The sequence below is a fragment of the Pelophylax lessonae genome, assembly GCF_965119305.1.
Source record: "Pelophylax lessonae genome assembly, chromosome: 2".
NCBI lineage: Eukaryota > Metazoa > Chordata > Amphibia > Anura > Ranidae > Pelophylax > Pelophylax lessonae.
Window position 1 is genome coordinate 31,866,228 of NC_138769.1, and position 18,015 is coordinate 31,884,242.

At 45.2% G+C, this 18,015-nt stretch overlaps 1 protein-coding gene across 1 annotated transcript; it reads right to left on the bottom strand.

The window, feature by feature from the left end:
* Window positions 1-605: 605 nt before the first annotated feature.
* Window positions 606-14,848, bottom strand: LOC309547543 (uncharacterized protein; the record flags this gene model as incomplete). The annotated part of the gene is made up of 4 exons (XM_082247419.1): window positions 606-807; window positions 1,979-2,109; window positions 7,895-7,979; window positions 14,739-14,848. Coding segments are annotated over 3 exons (306 nt in total), but the record flags the coding sequence as incomplete, so codon positions are not given.
* Between the last annotated feature and the right edge of the window lie 3,167 nt (window positions 14,849-18,015).

The following is an 18,015-nucleotide window of genomic DNA, read 5'->3' on the forward strand; positions in this document are numbered from 1 at the left end:
TTTCCAAAGAAGATGGAGATGATATAAAATTCACACTGAGACTCCTCACTTTCCACATGATGATTTTGTGTTGGTATATAAAAGTGGACCTTCTACCTAAGTAACAAGGACCACTAATTAAGGTGTTCTACTCTCCCTCCCTAAAATGTCAGGCAAAGGCTAAGAAAAAAAAACCTGTAGGGGGAAAAGTTAGATAATAAGTGTATCTTTCCCCAGCTTCCTTCCATGACTCATAGGCAAAGGTGATGTCATCCACCTTCTTGCCAGATCTCGGAGAACGTTGAGCAGCCCAAATCTCGCAAGAACATGATCTATGCTTCAGCGTCTTCTTCCAAAATTTGGGCTACTCAGCATTCCCAGGGATCTTGTCAGCAGGAGGATGATGTTACCACCTGTGCTACAAAAATCAGGGAAAAGTGAGTATATTATCTATTTTCCACCCACAGGTCCTCCAAGAGGCCTTTATACGGTGTTCAGGGAAGGGAGGCTCAATGCATAAGGGGACCTTTACTGAGGTGGTAGGTCCACTTCAAGGGTCAGTGTTTACCTGGCTTCTGTTTGCTTCAAGTGGGCATAGTATTTCCATAAAGGTCAATAGGAATATAAAACTTACTTGAAACTCCTCAAATGCAGTTCACAAAGAGGTCAGGCAAAGGGTGAAGGCAACTGTCAATGAATTCTAAATGAGAGGTGTCTCAAACTGATGCCATCAACACAAGCCCAAAAGTCCATGGACAAAGGTATTCATATCAATACCAGCCCAGGACTCTCAAGTTCAATACAAGCCCAGGACCCTCAAGTTCAATACTAGCCCAGGACCCTCAAGTTCAATACTAGCCCAGGACCCTCAAGTTCAATACTAGCCCGGGACCCTCAAGTTCAATACTAGCCCAGGACCCCCAAGTTCAATACCAGCTTAGGACCTTCAAGTTCAATACAAGCCCAGGACCCCCAAGTTCAATACTAGCCCAGGACCCTCAAGTACAATACAAGCCCAGAACCCTCAAGTTCAATACTAAGCCAGGACCCCCAAGTTCAATACTAGCCCAGGACCCCCAAGTTCAATACTAAGCCAGGACCCCCAAGTTCAATACTAGCCCAGGACCCCCAAGTTCAATACTAGCCCAGGACCCTCAAGTTCAATACAAGCCCAGGACCCTCAAGTTCAATACTAGCCTAGGACCCCCAAGTTCAATACTAGCCCAGGACCCTCAAGTACAATACTAGCCCAGGACCTTCAAGTACAATACTAGCCCAGGACCCTCAAGTTCAATACTAACCCAGGACCCCCAAGCTCAATACTAGCCCAGGACCCCCAAGTTCAATACCAGATTAGGACCTTCAAGTTCAATACAAGCCCAGGACCCCCATGTTCAATACTAAGCCAGGACCCCCAAGTTCAATACTAGCCCAGGACCCCCAAGTTCAATACTAGCCCAGGACCCTCAAGTTCAATACAAGCCCAGGACCCTCAAGTTCAATACAAGCCCAGGACCCCCAAGTTCAATACTAGCCCAGGACCCTCAAGTACAATACTAGCCCAGGACCCTCAAGTACAATACTAGCCCAGGACCCTCAAGTTCAATACTAACCCAGGACCCCCAAGCTCAATACTAGCCCAGGACCCCCAAGTTCAATACCAGATTAGGACCCCCAAGTTCAATACTAGCCCAGGACCCCCAAGTTCAATACTAAGCCAGGACCCCCAAGTTCAATACTAGCCCAGGACCCTCAAGTACAATACTAGCCCAGGACCTTCAAGTACAATACTAGCCCAGGACCCTCAAGTTCAATACTAACCCAGGACCCCCAAGCTCAATACTAGCCCAGGACCCCCAAGTTCAATACCAGATTAGGACCTCCAAGTTCAATACAAGCCCAGGACCCCCAAGTTCAATACTAGCCCAGGACCCTCAAGTTCAATACTAGCCCAGGACCCTCAAGTTCAATACTAGCCCAGGACCCCCAAATTTAATACACGCACAGGACCCCCAATTTTTAAGCTATGATATGAAGTTGATCTTTTTGAGATATTTCTGTTATAGGGGAGCAAATGCATTCTTCATATTCGTCTTTTTTTGGTAGACTTTCCACCGATATGTTCTGATCCTGAAAACAAATAGTAGAATTAAATACGGGCGAAAAACTGACACAATGTAACCCTTAAAAAAAAAACACAATTTGGCTGTAGTTAGGCTTTACATTTAAAACTTAATTTGTTCTTTTTCTTTCATTAAAACTAAACTCCGGATAGATATAAAAAGACACAAATAAATGCAGCTCTGCAATCATAAACCCATCATTAAATGTATTTTTTTAAGTGCAAGCAGTGTAAGTACCTGAATCTGACTTTGTTTTAGCCTCTTGCAGTCCCCGTACAGCAGAGCTTAGACTGAGGGATGGAGAAGCAGCACAAGTAGCCAATCTTTGCTGCAGCACTTATGTGCTTACAAGGAACATGCTGATTGAAAGAGAGTGGAGTGACAGAAAGATGAGCCCATCGGGCTGCTGCTTCTCTTTTACCTATTTAGAGACAGGCTTGGAGGGGAGGAGGCAGCAGGACCTGTAAGTGTTACTTAACCACTTCTGGACCGGGAGGATTTGCCCCGTTAATGACCAGGCCATATTTTGCGATTCAGTACTGCGTTACTTTAACGGACAATTGGTGGTATTTGATCACCTGTGTGATTTTTATTTTTTGTGCTATAAACAAAAAAAAGAGCGACAATTCTGAAAAAAAAAAAAAAAACAATATTTTTCACATTCTGCTATATAACATTCCCCCCCAAAAATTTAAAAATTAAAATTTTTTAACATTTTAGGCCAATTTGTTTTCTGCTACATATTTTTGGTGAAAAAAAATCGCAATAAGCGTATTTTTATTGGTTTGTGCAAAAGTTATCGCGTCTACTAACTACAGGAAAGATTTATGTTGTTTTTATTGTTTTTATTCTTTACTAGTAATGGCGGCGATCTACAATTTTTAGCGAGACTGCGACATTGCGGCGGACAGATTGGACCCCTAACTGACATTTTTGACACTTTTGAGGGGGCCAGTGACATTACTACAGTAATGCAATGTTACTGTATTAATGACACTGACAGGGAAGGGGTTAACACTGTAGGTCACAGGTGTCAAACACAAGGCCCGCGGGCCGAATCCGGCCCTCCAGGCCATTTTATGTGGCCCTCGCACCTCTCCTGTAGCTGCAGGAAAGCTCCAGTCCTCCTCCAGACCTTATGCTTTCTGCTTTCCAGCAATGCCTCCAGCTTCTTCCCAGCAGCACCACAAGCTAAGGGAGGTGCACTGTGGTGTAAGGGGAGGGTAGGGGACTCAATTTTTGATGGTGGAGAGGCTCTTGACGTCTTATGTAAGGGTAGGGGATGCTCTTGACATCTAGTCTTACAGATACAACCGGCCCTTTTGAGGGCAATCATAATGCTGATGCGGCCCGCAATTAAATTAGAGTTGGACACCCCTGCTGTAGGTGATCAAGGGTGTTCCTATATAGAAGGATCACAGGAGCTCTGTGATCATTCCAGGGAGAAGAACGGTCAGCTGGGTTTACAACAGCTGACCGTTCTCTCTCAGCGGGGAACGATTGCGAGTGTCAGGTGGCAATCGGAGCCGCCTGCCCCGTGCAGCGGTGTCCCCGTTGACAAGCGGGGGTGGGAGCTCGCCGCCAGCAGCGCACACTCGCCCCCTAGCTGTAGGCGCACGACTGACATATACCTACGTAAGTTTGCGCAGGAGCAGCTGCCTGCCGCAGTATAACTGTGGTGGGTGGTCGGCAACCGGTTAAGGGCGTGGCGGCCCTGCTTCTTAACAACCTTTAATTGGCAGCTATATTTTTTACAATTCAGCTATCGGGGGAATTCCACTGACAGCTGAAAGAACCGAGCCTAAAAGTATCAGTTTCAGGTATCGGAGCATTGGCACGAGTACCGATACTTGTGCAAATACTTAGTATCGGCACTGACACCGGAATCGGTACAACCCTAGTTCCTACATATAGTGGGACCATGAAGATCGAACGTAGCCACCCTCTAACAGGAAGTCAGATCACAGAAACAAAAAAAAAAAAAAAGCATGTGGCAAATTGGGCAAGGCTGAAGGCAATAGAAAAAACATTCTTTTTTAAATAAATAAAATATGATTTTCTTTTATTAAACTAGAGATCAGTGCTACTTTAAGTTGATTCATTCTCTTGCAATATAGCTGTGGTTAACATTCAGAAGGTCAAACTTCTAATACTTGCATAAAGGAAAAGCAACTTCCTATTCCTCCTCTCGCTGAGTTGCGAAATTTGTTTCCTGCTTTTGTCTCTCTCGAAGCGTACTTTGAATATTTCAGTTATAAAACAACAGCTTGCATTGAGAATCGGCTCCTACTTCTCTTTTACTGTTCCAATAAAAAGTTATGTCACCAAGATAAAAGAAAGAGGTGACAATGACAGCCTGTGCTCCTCCTACACTTTCCGCGAATGTTGCTTTTGCATGAATCTGATTGTGAGGAGCATCTTTATAGACCAGCTATTGTGCACCTAGTAGAATATTCAAAAATTAACTCCGGGGGAAACAAAATGGTCATTTAGAATCTAATAATAAGGGACCTGCGGCTGGGGCTGTTAAAAAACGCGTGGTTGAACTGCGCCTTTGGCGTCCCCAACTGGCCTTCCTTAACCACTTAACCCCCGGAGGATTTGGCTGCTGAAAGACCAGGGGGTATTTTGCGATTCGGCACTGTGTGACTTTAACGGACAATTGCGCGGTCATGCGACGCTGTACCTAAACTAATTTGACGTCCTTTTTTTCCCACAAACAGAGCTTCCTTTTGGTGGTATTTGATCACCTGTGCGATTTTTTGATCATGCGCTATAAACAAAAAAAGCAACAATTTTGCAAAAATAACAATATTTTCACATTTTTTTATATGAAATTCCCCAAAAAAATGTAAAAATCTAAATTTTTTAACATTTTCGGCAAATTTGTTTTATGCTACATATGTTTGGTAAAAAAAATCGCGAAAAGCGTATTTTGATTGGTTTGCGCAAAAGGTATCGTGTTTACTAACAAAGGGAACGATTTTTGTCATTTTTGTTGTTTTTTTTTAACGCGTAATGGCAGCGATCTGCGATTTTTTTTTGCGGTACTGCGACATTGCGGCGGACAGATCGGACCCTTGACTGACATTTTTGACACTTTTGGGGTTACCAGTGACATTTCTACAGTAATCAGTGCTATATATATGCACTGTTACTGTAAAATTACACTGGCAGTGAAGGGGTTAACTTTTTTTGAGAGGGAGGGGCTGTGTGTGTCCCTAGGTGCGTGATTCTAACTGTGATTGGCTGTGATTGGCTGTGGTTTGAGATGTATGAACAGTGATCAACGGCCGCCTGACTTTCTCCCTCTGCAGCGGCGATCGCCTGACTTTCTCCCTCCGCCGGTCACACGCGCGGGGGGGTCCGTGACCACTCGGGAGCGGGAGCGCGCCTCCGGGGACGCGCGCTCGCTCCCTAGACCCTCACAGGCTAGCGACGTAGACCTACGTCACTCTGCCTGTGAGGGGCTGACCACCACAGTAAATAGTCGCGCGGCAGTCGGCAAGTGGTTAACCGCCACTGTACCGGATGGTTTTACCCCCTTAATAACCAGGCCATTTTTTGCGATTTGGCGCAGCGTTAATTTAACAAACAATTGCGCGGTCGTGCGATGCTGTACCCTAATACAATTGACGTCCCTTTTTTCCCACAAATAGAGTTTTCTTTTGGTGGTATTTGATCACCTGTGCGATTTTTATTTTTTGCGCTATAAACAAAAAAAGAGCGACAATTCAAAAAAAAAATATATATATATATATATATTTTTCACATTCTACTATATAACATTCCCAATAAAAAAAATGTAAAAATCTAATTTTTTTCATCAGTTTACGCCAATTTGTATTCTGCTACATATTTTTGGTAAATAAAAAATCCCAATAAGCGTATTTTGATTGGTTTGCGCAAAAGTTAACATGGGGACAAGGTGCTTTGGGGTGGTGGGGTGCAGAGCCCATCCCTGCCTGAAAGCACCCACCTCCCCATGTTGAGGGCATGTGGCCTGGTTTGGTCCAGGAGGGAGTGGGGCCGCTTGCTTGTCCCCTCCCTTTTCCTGACCTGACGGGCTGCATGCTCGGATAAGGATTTGGTATGCATTTTGGGGGGGCCCTTAAAATCCCTTTACCAGACTCGAAGGGCCTGGTATGGAACCTGGGGGGGCCCCCATGCCATTTTTTCCACATTTTGGCGTGGAGTTCCCCCTCAAGATCCTCAGAGCGCAAATTTCACCACAAGCCGAATCATCCTGATCTGACTTGGATGCGACTTTCATTCAAATCAATGGGTTCCCATTTTTGCAACTTGAAAATGCCTATGCCACTTACAGCTCCTAAAAGCCTGTGTGTGCATGGTGCATAGAATAACATGGAGGGGCGTTTTTAACCACTTACCGCAAAGTGACGTAGGGGTACGTCGGCAGACTTTGCGGTGTTATACCGGGGGGTGATGCCTCTAGCTAGAGGCACCATCCCGGTACCGTGGTTTAGAGCCGGCAGTTGGCTTTCCGTCGGTAACAACGGCTTGGGAGCCGCTCGATCGTTACCCAGGTGAGTGGGAGGGGACGTCCTCCCGCAGCTTTGCCCGGGTCTCCCGTCCCACTGGGAGACCCGAGCAACCAGCCGGCACGTTACCGAGCTACATCATCAGTGCTAATATAGCCATGTGACATGAAATACGTCATCAGTGACATCATTGACTGTGACAGCCCATAAATTGGGATTTTCACTTTCACTCTTGGTGATAAGAGTAAACATGACAAATAGAGAGGGGGAATCTCCCTAACAGGGACACATACACCCAGAGCTTTTTTTCTCAGAGAAAAGGTGCAGGAACTCCCCCTTTTAAAGCTTCTTATCTCTGCTCCCATACCCACCTCTGGGCAACATCCCTTGGTACTGCCCCCTACCCTCCTCTGAGCAACTTCCTATGGTTCCACCCCCTATCCACCTCCCAGTACCGCCCCTTTTTAGAGAATATAGAACCAAGTAACATTTTATGGTGATAAGTAACTTGTATGGAATTTGTTAACAACAAGAAAAGTAGTAAAGTAGATCCCCCTGCAGCCAGCAGCATTAGATCCTTTCCAACAAAAATAGATTTTTTTTTCCAGCAACAACAGATTTCCCAGCATCAATAGACTCTCCAGCAGCCAGCAACAATAGACCACTTCCTCAACAATAGTTCCCCCACCAACAATAGATCTCCCCAACAATAATAGCTTGCCACAAAAATAGATGCTCTCCAGCAACAATAGATCCCCAACAGCCAGCAAGAACAGACCCCTCTCTCAACAGTAGATCCCTTCCAGCAACAACTAAACCCCACCAGTAACATAAGCCCCCCCCCCCCCAGCAGCAACAATGACCTCCATCATGAAAAAATAGATCCCCCTCCTGGAACAATAGAGCCCCCCAAGCAGCCAGCATTAACAGACCCTCCAGCACCCCATGCCATTACATATATTCACTGCTGGAGGTGCCGGAACTGCATTCCCCCACATTCCCGCTGAAAAAAAGCCCTGCATACACCAATAAAAACCCAGCAGAGGCTCTAATCCCACTTTACTCTTTCCAAAACCAAAAGAAAAACGTTTTATCTTTATAAAGGATTATTACAACTATAGATTATCTCCTAGTGATCTGCGTTCCCCAAAATTGTCCCCTGCGATCTCCCTTCAGATGTGAATTATCTGTAGGTATAGCACATTGGTGGCACCTTATAAGGTCCCCTTACAACATATTGGTGCTTTAGTTTCTATACTGATCCCATAAAAGTCAAAGTATGGGCATTACCCAAAATTCCTTCTGTTCAGCATGATCAAAAAACTTCATTGCTGGCTGTGGAACTTTTGGAAATAGCTTCTTCCATATCCGGTACCTGAACAGTAAAAAAAAAGAAAAAGAATAGAAAAGAATATCATTTTATATAAAATTTAAAATAAAAAGATAATATAAAGCTGGTTCAGATGTACAAAATTCATGGATAACAACAAGCTTCCTGAGCTCTGCCTAAAGCCCATAATACATGTTATGTTGGAATATACTATAGGGCCAAAGGTTTAGGAACACCTAATCATCTCCCCCCTAATCAGCTTGTTCCTCCGTTTCACCCTATAACATCCTCCACTCTTCTGGGAAGGGTTGCCAAAAGATTCTGGAGTGTATCTGTAGGAATTTATTCCCAAGCAACCAAAAATAAGATTTGTGGGGTTACGTATTGATGATAAGAAGACCTGCCCTCCAAAGGGCCTCATATTGGGCTCCCAAAAAAAAAAAAAGAGAAAGACTTGGCTTTCACCGGGACTCAAGTTGGACAACCCAAAAAAAAAAAGAACTGACTTCCACGGGCCTTACGTTGGGCACCCCCAAAAAAAAAGATATGGCTTCCACCTGGCCTTACGTTGGGTTACATAGTTACATAGTTAGTGAGGTTGAAAAAAGACATCAGTCCATCCAGTTCAACCTATGATGTATGTGTGTGTTTGCTTTTAACTGTACATTGTATACCCCTGTATGTTGTGGTCTTTAAGGTGTCCATCTAATAGTTTTTTGAAACTATCAATGCTCCCTGCTGATACAACTGTTTGTGGAAGAGAATTCCACATCCTTACTGCTCTTACAGTGAAGAGCCCCTTACGCACTTTAAGGTTAAACCGCCTTTCCTCAAGTTTTAGTGAGTGGCCATGTGTCTTATTGTATCTCCTTTCTCTGAATAGTTTGTTCCTTATGCTCGGTTCGCCAGTACAGTATTTGTACATTGATATCATATCCCCCCTCAATCGTCTCTTCTCCAGAGAGAATAGGTTCAGTGCTTGTAGTCTTTCCTCATAGCTGATGTCCTCCATTCCCCTAATTATTTTTGTTGCCCTTCTCTGGACTTTCTCCAGTTCCAGCACATCCTTTCTGAGGACCGGTGCCCAGAACTGGACAGCATACTCCAGATGTGGCCGGACCAGAGTCTTGTAGAGCGGGAGAATAATCTCTTTATTTCTGGAGTGAATCCCCTTTTTTATACAACCCAGTATTCTGTTGGCTTTGCTTGTGGCAACTTGGCATTGCATGCCACTGCCAAGCCTGTTGTCTACCAGTACCCCCAGGTCCTTTTCCATCCTAGACTCACCCAGAGGTTCCCCCCCTAGTGAGTAGCTTGCTTTCTGGTTTCTGGCCCCCAAGTGCATTACTTTACATTTTTCAACATTAAATCTCATCTGCCATGTAGTTGCCCACCCCGTTCTTTTGTTCAGGTCCGCTTGCAAGGTTTCCACATCCTGCATAGAAGATATTGGCATGCCTAATTTAGTATCATCCGCAAATACTGAGATTGTACTAGATATCCCCTCCTCTAGATAATTTATGAATAAATTAAACAGGATTGGTCCCAGGACAGAACCCTGGGGGACCCCACTTTCCACACCCACCCAATCCGAGTACTCCCCATTAATCACCACCCTCTGTACTCTCCCCTGGAGCCACTTCTCTATCCAGGTACTCACCTTATGGTCCATACCTACCTTCCTTAGTTTGTACAGTAAGCGTTTGTGGGGAACGGTGTCAAAGGCCTTTGCAAAGTCCAGATACACCACATCCACAGGCTTGCCTTTATCTAGGTGGCAGCTCACTTCATCGTAGAAGGTTAATAGATTGGTTTGGCACGAACGATTTTTCATGAATCCATGCTGATTACTACTTATAATACCGTTTTCATTAGTAAAGTCTTGTATGTGGTCCCTTAACATCCCCTCCAAAATCTTGCAGACTACTGATGTTAGGCTGACCGGCCTATAGTTCCCCGGGATATATCTCGGCCCCTTTTTAAATATTGGTACCACGTTGGCTTTTTTCCAATCAGCTGGCACCATACCCGTCTGTAAACTATCCTTAAAGATCAAGAATAACGGTCTGGCAATCACCTGGCTGAGCTCATTAAGAACCCTCGGGTGCAAGCCATCCGGTCCCGGGGATTTATTTATGTTAAGTTTCTCTAGTTTAGCTCTAAGTCTATCCTCTGTTAGCCATGGCGGCACTTCCTGAGGTGTATTATTTAGTTCGGCCTTACAAGCTGGGTTCGTGTAGCCCCCCGATTCCTTTGTGAAGACTGAAGAAAAGAAATTATTTAACACTTCCGCCTTTTCTCTGTCCACAGTGGCCATTTTTCCTTTATCATCTTTTATGGGGCCAATGTGTTCTGGCCTCGCTTTCCTACTGTTTATATACTTAAAGAACTTCTTGGGGTTCTTTTTACTCTCCTCCGCTATATGTCTCTCGTGTTCTATTTTAGCCGCCCTGATTTCGTCTTTACATTTCTTATTACACTCTTTGTAATGCTTAAATGCTGCCAATGACCCCTCAGTCTTGTATTTTTTGAAGGCCTTTTCTTTAGCTCCAATATACATTTTTATGTTGGAGTTTAGCCACCCAGGGTTTAGTTTTGCTCTTTTAAATTTATTTCCCTGTGGAATGCACTGGCCCACCCCCTTGTTAAGTATGCTCTTGAAGCACTCCCATTTTTCCTCCGTGTTCTTTGTTCCCAGGGTTCTATCCCATTTCATATTTTCTAGCAGCGAGCGCAGTTTAGGGAAATTTGCTCTTTTGAAATTCAGTGTCCTTATATTACCCTTGTGTTTCCTATTACTGTAATTAATACTGAAACCAATTGACCTATGGTCACTGTTCCCTAAGTTTTCCCGTATTTCTATATCCGTGAGCAGGTCTGTATTGTTGGTAATCAGTAGGTCAAGTACCGCATTGTTTCTTGTCGGTACATTCACCATCTGACCCATGAAATTGTCCTGCAAAACATTTAGGAACTGCCTAGCCTTGGCTGAGTGTGCGGTTCCTTCTGCCCAGTCTATATCCGGATAATTAAAGTCCCCCATTATAATGACATTTCCCATCCTTGCTGCAAATCCTATCTGTAACATGAGGTCCGCCTCACCCTCCTCCCTCTGGTTGGGGGGCCTATAGCATACGCCCAATATTACCTTCCCCACCGTGCCTTCTCTTTGAAGCTCTACCCATAGGGATTCTGCCTCGTCCTTAGCTCCATTATTAATATCATCCCTCATATTTACCTGTATACTGTTCTTAATATACAGACATACCCCTCCCCCTTTTTTACCTTCTCTATCTCTGCGATAAAGGGAATACCCCTGAAAGGTCGCCATCCAGTCATGAGAGCTGTCAAACCAAGTCTCAGTTATCCCCACAAAATCTAAGTCCTCCTCAAACATCAGCAGCTCCAGCTCTCCCATCTTGTTGGCCAGGCTTCTGGCATTGGTATACAAACCTCGTAATTTTGATCGGTTATATTTATCCTCATTTGATGTTTTTAGGCTGCTCTCTTGATTTTTCCCCGTACCCACCCTGGGTTTAGGAGCTCCGAACACCCTACCGCTAATGCCCCCATTTCTGAAACTTGCTTTCCACTGGCTAATTCTACATCTGTACCCTCCCCCCCATTCCCTAGTTTGGGTGCCCAAAGACACAAAAAAAGAAGTCCTAGCTTCCCCAGGCCTCACGTTGGGTGCCCAAAAAAAAAAAGACGTTGCTTCCACCGGGCCTCACGTTGGGCGCCCAAAAAAAAACGCCCAAAAAAAAAAAAAAAAAAAGATCTTGCTTCCACCGTGCCTCACGTTGGGCGCCCAAAAAAAAAAAAGCACTGGCTTTCACCAGGCCTCACATTGAGCGCCCGAAAAAAAAAAAAGACGTTGATCCACCAGGCCTCATGTTGGGCGCCCCAAAAAAAAAAAAAAGACTTGGTTTTCACCGGGACTCACGTTGGACAACCCCAAAAAAAAAAAAGAACTGGCTTTCACCGGGACTCACATTGGCAACCCAAGAAAAAAAAAAAAAGGACTGGCTTCCACGGGGCCTTACGTTGGGCACCCCAAAAAAAAAAAAAAAAAGACCTGACTTCCACCTGGCCTTACGTTGGGTGCCCAAAGGCAAAAAAAGAAGACCTAGCTTCCCCAGACCTTATGTTGAGCACAAAAAAAAAATAAAAGATCTTGCTTCCACCGGGCCTCACGTCGGGCGCCCAAAAAAAAAAATGACTGGCTTTCACCAGGCCTCATGTTGAGTGCCCAAAAAAAAAAAAGACCTTGCTTCCACCGGGCCTCATGTTGGGCGCCCCCCAAAAAAAAAAAAAAAAGACCTGGCTTTCACCGGGCCTCATGTTGGGCGCCTAAAGAACAAAAAAAGCGTAAAAATGGCAGGCTCACCATCAGCATTCCAATTCACCCCAAAAGGTGTTCAGTAGGGTTGAGGTCATGCCTCTGTGTAGGCCACTCAAGATCCTTCACACCAAACCCATCAAACTATGTTTTATGGGAGCTGGCTTTGGACGCAAGGGTAGAGATATGCTGGATCAAGGTCAAAACTGTTGGCACAAGGCTGGAACGGCACAGATGTCTAAAATATCTCCTTGCATGCTGTAGTATTATATCAGTATCCTTCAGTGAACTAATGACTTGAAGGGGAATCCACATGCTCTTGGTCATATAGTAAAGGGGGGAATTGGCCCTAGTATGTGTATGTAAAATGCTTCCTCTTCAATGCTCCCTGGCCACTGCAGGCACTCTACACCTCTCTGGCAATACCTGGATCTCCCACCACATGCACTGATTCATCAGATATGCACACACATACATATATATATAATACTGTCACATTAGTTAACCCACTATGCTTTGGGAATCCTTTGTCATCATTTACAAATATTTATATATATATATTATGTTCACAATGATGCAGTAAGCATTGTAATTAGTTTTATTTTAAGGGTTCATGCATATGGAGGCTGTACATCATCCAGAACTGGGTGGCTCTGCCCCCTTGTGAAATCATCGTCCAATCATGCACCTGTTGATGATGTCACAAAGGGGATGGGGTAATCCGGTGATGTCGCCGGGTGGCCCTACCTCTTAGCCATTTAAGAACTGTCAGACGACGGAAGTCAACGATGGGTGTGGACCTGTTTTTTTTTTCCGGGTCAGGGGCGGCGGCGTTCATCGTGATTATTGCTGGATCTACACTAGGGGGACATTGTTTTTGTTTTCTGTTTTTTCTTCACCAATTAGCCACTTCAGCCCCGGAAGGTTTTACCTCCTTAATGACCAGGCCATTTTTTTTGTGATTCGGCACTGCGTTGCTTTAACTGACAATTGCGCGGTCGTGCTATGCTGTACCCAAATAAAATTGATGCCCTTTTTTTCCCCACAAATACAGCTTTCTTTTGGTGATATTTGATCACCTCTGTGGTTTTTAGATTTTGCGCTAAAAAAAAACAAAGAGCGACAATTTTGAAAAAAAAAAACAATATTTTTTACTTTCTGCTATAAAACATGCCCAATATTTTTTTTTTTTTTTAAATCCAAATTTTTTTAGCAGTTTAGGCCAATTTGTATTCTGCTACATATTTTTGGTTACAAAAAAAATCCTAAAAAGTAAAAAGTGTATATTAATTGGTTTGTACACAAGTTATAGCGTTTACAAACTATGGGATAGATTTTTGGACTTTTTATTTTTTTTTGGTTGTTTTTATTAGTAATGGCGGCGATTTTCAGCGGGACTGCGAAACTGCGGCTGACAAATCTGACACTAAGTGACACTTTTTGGGGACCAGTGACGTTAATACAGTAATCGGTGCTAAATAATATGCACTGTTACTGTATAAATGACACTGGCAGGGAAGGGGTTAATACTGGGGGTGATCAAGGAGTTAAGCGTGCTCCTAAATTGTGCTTACTAACTGTGGGGAGGGCTCTGTGACAGGCACACAGAGATTGGAGATTCAGCCTAGCTGAAACACACGATCTCTCTGTAACTGTCTGACAGGAGAGCCGCCTGCTTTGTTTACATAGGCAGGCAGCTCTCCTGTCAGTTTCCCTGAAGATCGCGGGAGGCCGGCGGCGATCATGCCCGCTCCTCCCGCAGTCTGGCTCCTGCTGTGTCTAATCACAGCGGGAGCGCGGTCCGGCGGTGCGCGCACGCCGCTTAGACCACATGCACATAATCACGTAGATTGACATGATTATGCGCAGCTGAACTGCCCTGCCCCAATAAATCTGCGTGGGGCGGTCGGCAAGTGGTTAAGAAGCTTAGGACATGTGCGATTCAGATGCTTTCCCATGGAAGGCAATGAGCCTGGAATTTCCCCCGTAGTGCTCAGAAAACGCACCGGAAAATTTGCACTGAAATTGCACTGCCGCAGCACCACATGTATATAACCCGCTCCATAGAAGGCCGGTTTGGTTCAGATGTCATGTGAATCGTATACGGTTCAAAATGCATACAAATCGCATATATGTGAGCGGAGCCTAAAACTTCCCTGTGACCCGCACATGCTGTGTACAGCCACCCATAGGCAGCAATTACAAAATGTGGCTGTATGCATAGGCGGTTGCCTAAAGCATGTGCACATATGCATTGCCCAAATGCAGATAGGGCTTATGTCCGTGCATGTGCCGTAGGCAACCACCTGCATGCAGCAGCATCTTTAATTTGCTATCTATAGGTGGCTGTATGCAGAAGCTGGGAAGATTGTTGCGGCAGTTCTGGATGCTGTACAGCTACCTTGCGGCCATGCGCATGAGTCCTAAAGTGGAACTCCAGGCGTTAGCAATGATCAGAGGATTACCTGTGACACAGAAATACGAGGATGAACAGGACAATGGCTGTTGCTATTCCCAGGAAAATTAGGGGGTGGTGAGGTGCAAGAGTCGTAGAACCAGGAATGGGAACTGAGGAAAAAAGAATCACAAATTATAATTTCAAATGTATTTTTTTTTTTTTAATACAAGCAGTGTAATTACCTGAATGTGAATTAATATCAGCCTATTGCTGTCCCTGTACAGCAGAGCTGGAGTGTGGGGTGATGAAGCAGCACAAGGAGTATTGCTATCAGTATTGCTGCCAGGGGTGTAACTATAGGGGTTGCAGGGGTTGCAATTGCAACCGGGCCCCATGCACCAGAGGGCCTGTGCGGCTCCCCTGTACACTTGGATAGGAGGGGCGGCGGGGGCAGCATGTAGAGAAATCACTGTCCCCCTTTTTCCTCCTGTAGCTGCAGGAGGAAAATGGAGGAGATTGGTTCCTCTGTATGCGGCCCCCTCCACTCCTTCTCCTATCCAGTTCACTTGTGTTCTGCTGTCTCTGGGCCCCTGTGTGCTCCTCTGGTCCCCCCCCCCACTGTGCTCCCTCCCCTCTCCTGCTGGCTGCTGCAGGGGATGTGTCACAATAGAGAACCAGGGAGGGGTCGGTAAATATGGAATTTACCAGTTCCTTCCTTTTCTGAATGGACAGAGTCATAGTCAGTGACATTGTAAAAAAATTAAATAAAATGATAAAAAAAAAGCCTAGCTACTCCTGTGGAGCGGAAGTCAATACCCATTGGTGAAGACTATATGAGGGGCGGCAACTGTCGGAGGACGTAAGAGAAAATACAATTAAAATACCAAAAAAAATAAAAACTACTGACACCAATGGGTGAACTTCCAGGATCGCAAAGGTCACACTTGCGACCGGGCCCTGGCATTCCACCACCATGGGGAAGCCCCAAGATGGCAGGAAGGGGGCCCACTGCAGAACTTGTGAAAGGTTTCCGCTGCGGGACCGTAATAAAGGGCCCCACAATGAAAATAAAGGACCCCAGGATCAGTGGGAAGAGCCCCAGGCTTGAAGGGAAGGGCCCCGGCCAGGGGTCTGGGGGGCCCTTCATGGTTTCTTGCACCGGGGGGCCTTAAGGTTCTAGTTACACCTCTGATTGCTGCAGTGCCCATGTGCTAACAAAGGAACATGCTGTTAGGAGGAAAGAGTAGATTGGCAGAGAGATGAGCTCATCGCTCTGCTGCTTCTCCTTTCACTGCCCAATCACAGGCTGGGGGAGGAACAAGACCTGTAAGTGATACAGAACTGTAGCAAAGAAAAATTATCTAGCCCTTTCCTCCCGAGCTGTTTAATTTATTGGATTTCAGTTCTTTCAATCATGGAGGCTCACCTTCACATAGGCTTTTCAATGCGAATACAGCTTGCTTAGGAACACCCACTCCTCCAGACTGATACCCAACCAACCAAGGCATTTTGATATTTGCGTAACTAATCCCAGCCCTTTGCTTGCATCAGGGTTGAGGGCTTTTGGGAGGAGTACTGAGGCAGGGCGCTCAGAAAGCGATGTACAGAACCCTCCAGCCATGATCTGCATTGCATAGAGAAGTACTGAGACCTAGTGATAATGTCAGTGGATCTAAAATAAGGTGTGTAATGAAAACAAAAATCTTTAAATTCTAGGGGGGGGGGGGGGGATACAAGCAGATTAAACTTTAATGTTCTCATTAATACTTCGATTACTTGCCGTATATGAGAGGTTCACTCCATCGACTCCAATTTCCATATTTCGAGCAGGACTTCCGTATTGACGCTCTCATGGATACGGTAAGGTCTTCATTTTCTAGCACTATAGATTTTGTGTAAGAATTCGGCCCACTCGGATCTTGTTTAATATTATTCGTCTCTATTTTCTAAAATGAAATGATTACATAACACGGAGTATGAGTGCATTGTATGGATCTGGACTGATTAATATCATATATATATTATACTAAAGCCGACCATGCATGGATCAAAATTTGTCCGGTTTTGCAGGGCCCAGCCGAATTTTCATCCACGTATGCAGGGGTGTGGAAATTTTATTTTTAACCACTTGCTGACTGCCCACAATATATTTACTGCGGCAGTCAGCCCCTCACAGGCAAAGCGAAGGTAGGGCTACGTCGCTAGCCTGTGAGGCTCTGGGGAGCGAGCACGCGCCGCCGAATGCGCGCTCTCGCTCCCGCTCGGTCACGGACCCCCCCCGCGCGTGTGCCCGGCGGACCCGATGTCCGACGGTTACTCGCGATCGTCCATGACAGCGGGAGAAAGGCAGGCGGCTAATGTAAACAAAGCCGCCTGTCATTCTCCCCTGTGTAAGAATAGAGATCATACGGTTCTACTATGTAGGACCGTTGATCACTGTTCTTACACCTCAAGCCATAGCCAAGCACAGCTAGAATCACGCCCCTAGGGACACACATAACCCCTCCCTCTCAAAAAAAAGTTAACCCTGTAATGATATTTTGCGTTGGCACTCTAGTTTGTCAGGCCGCCATTTCGTTCAAACGCTGTCACAAGCATCCATCTTGTATTGCGAGCTTAGTTGACAGTGTTTGGAAATGGTCATTCATACCAGCCTCATCCCCCAGCCTTTTGGCACTGTAATGACCCCCTGGGTCACTGAATGCCAGGTTTCTGCAAAGCTGACATTTTTCACACCTTTAATATACACAAGCAACTTGACCAAGCAGGAGTTGTGTCTCCGAGGACAGCAGGGGGTCAGATTAGATGTCCAGTGAAACTGCTTGTAAATTCCCAAAGCCAAACTGTTAAGTTACATCTCACAATCCGTGCTCAAATCATATCTTTTTACCCGAACATAACATATTAACAAAAAGTAGATATTTGGGTGTCCCATAAAATACCAATCGAATTAAGTCCCAACACGGACACCTTCATGCCTAGGAAAGACAAGCTAGCGATCCGATGCCGTACAGGTCAGAGGTTATTCCAAAATAACCCATGTTTAGTGTCTAAAGATAGGACATTCTAAACCGGACCATGAAATATCGGTTTCAAGCGTGTAACAGTTTCATAACTCCAGATATGAGTGCTTTTATGAATCTGTCAAAGCGGGAGGTCACTTAGCAGTTTATAGACTCAGAGCCATTGGCTGAGTACTTCTGGTGACACCCCCTGGAGGGTCAGAGAAAAAGACAGGGACTGAGAGAGTTCTCAGTTCTCATTCTAAGATCGAAGGCATAACACCACCCAAGGGGAACCAAACATACCTGTTCAACTCTGAAACTAAGGTAATACCAGGACCG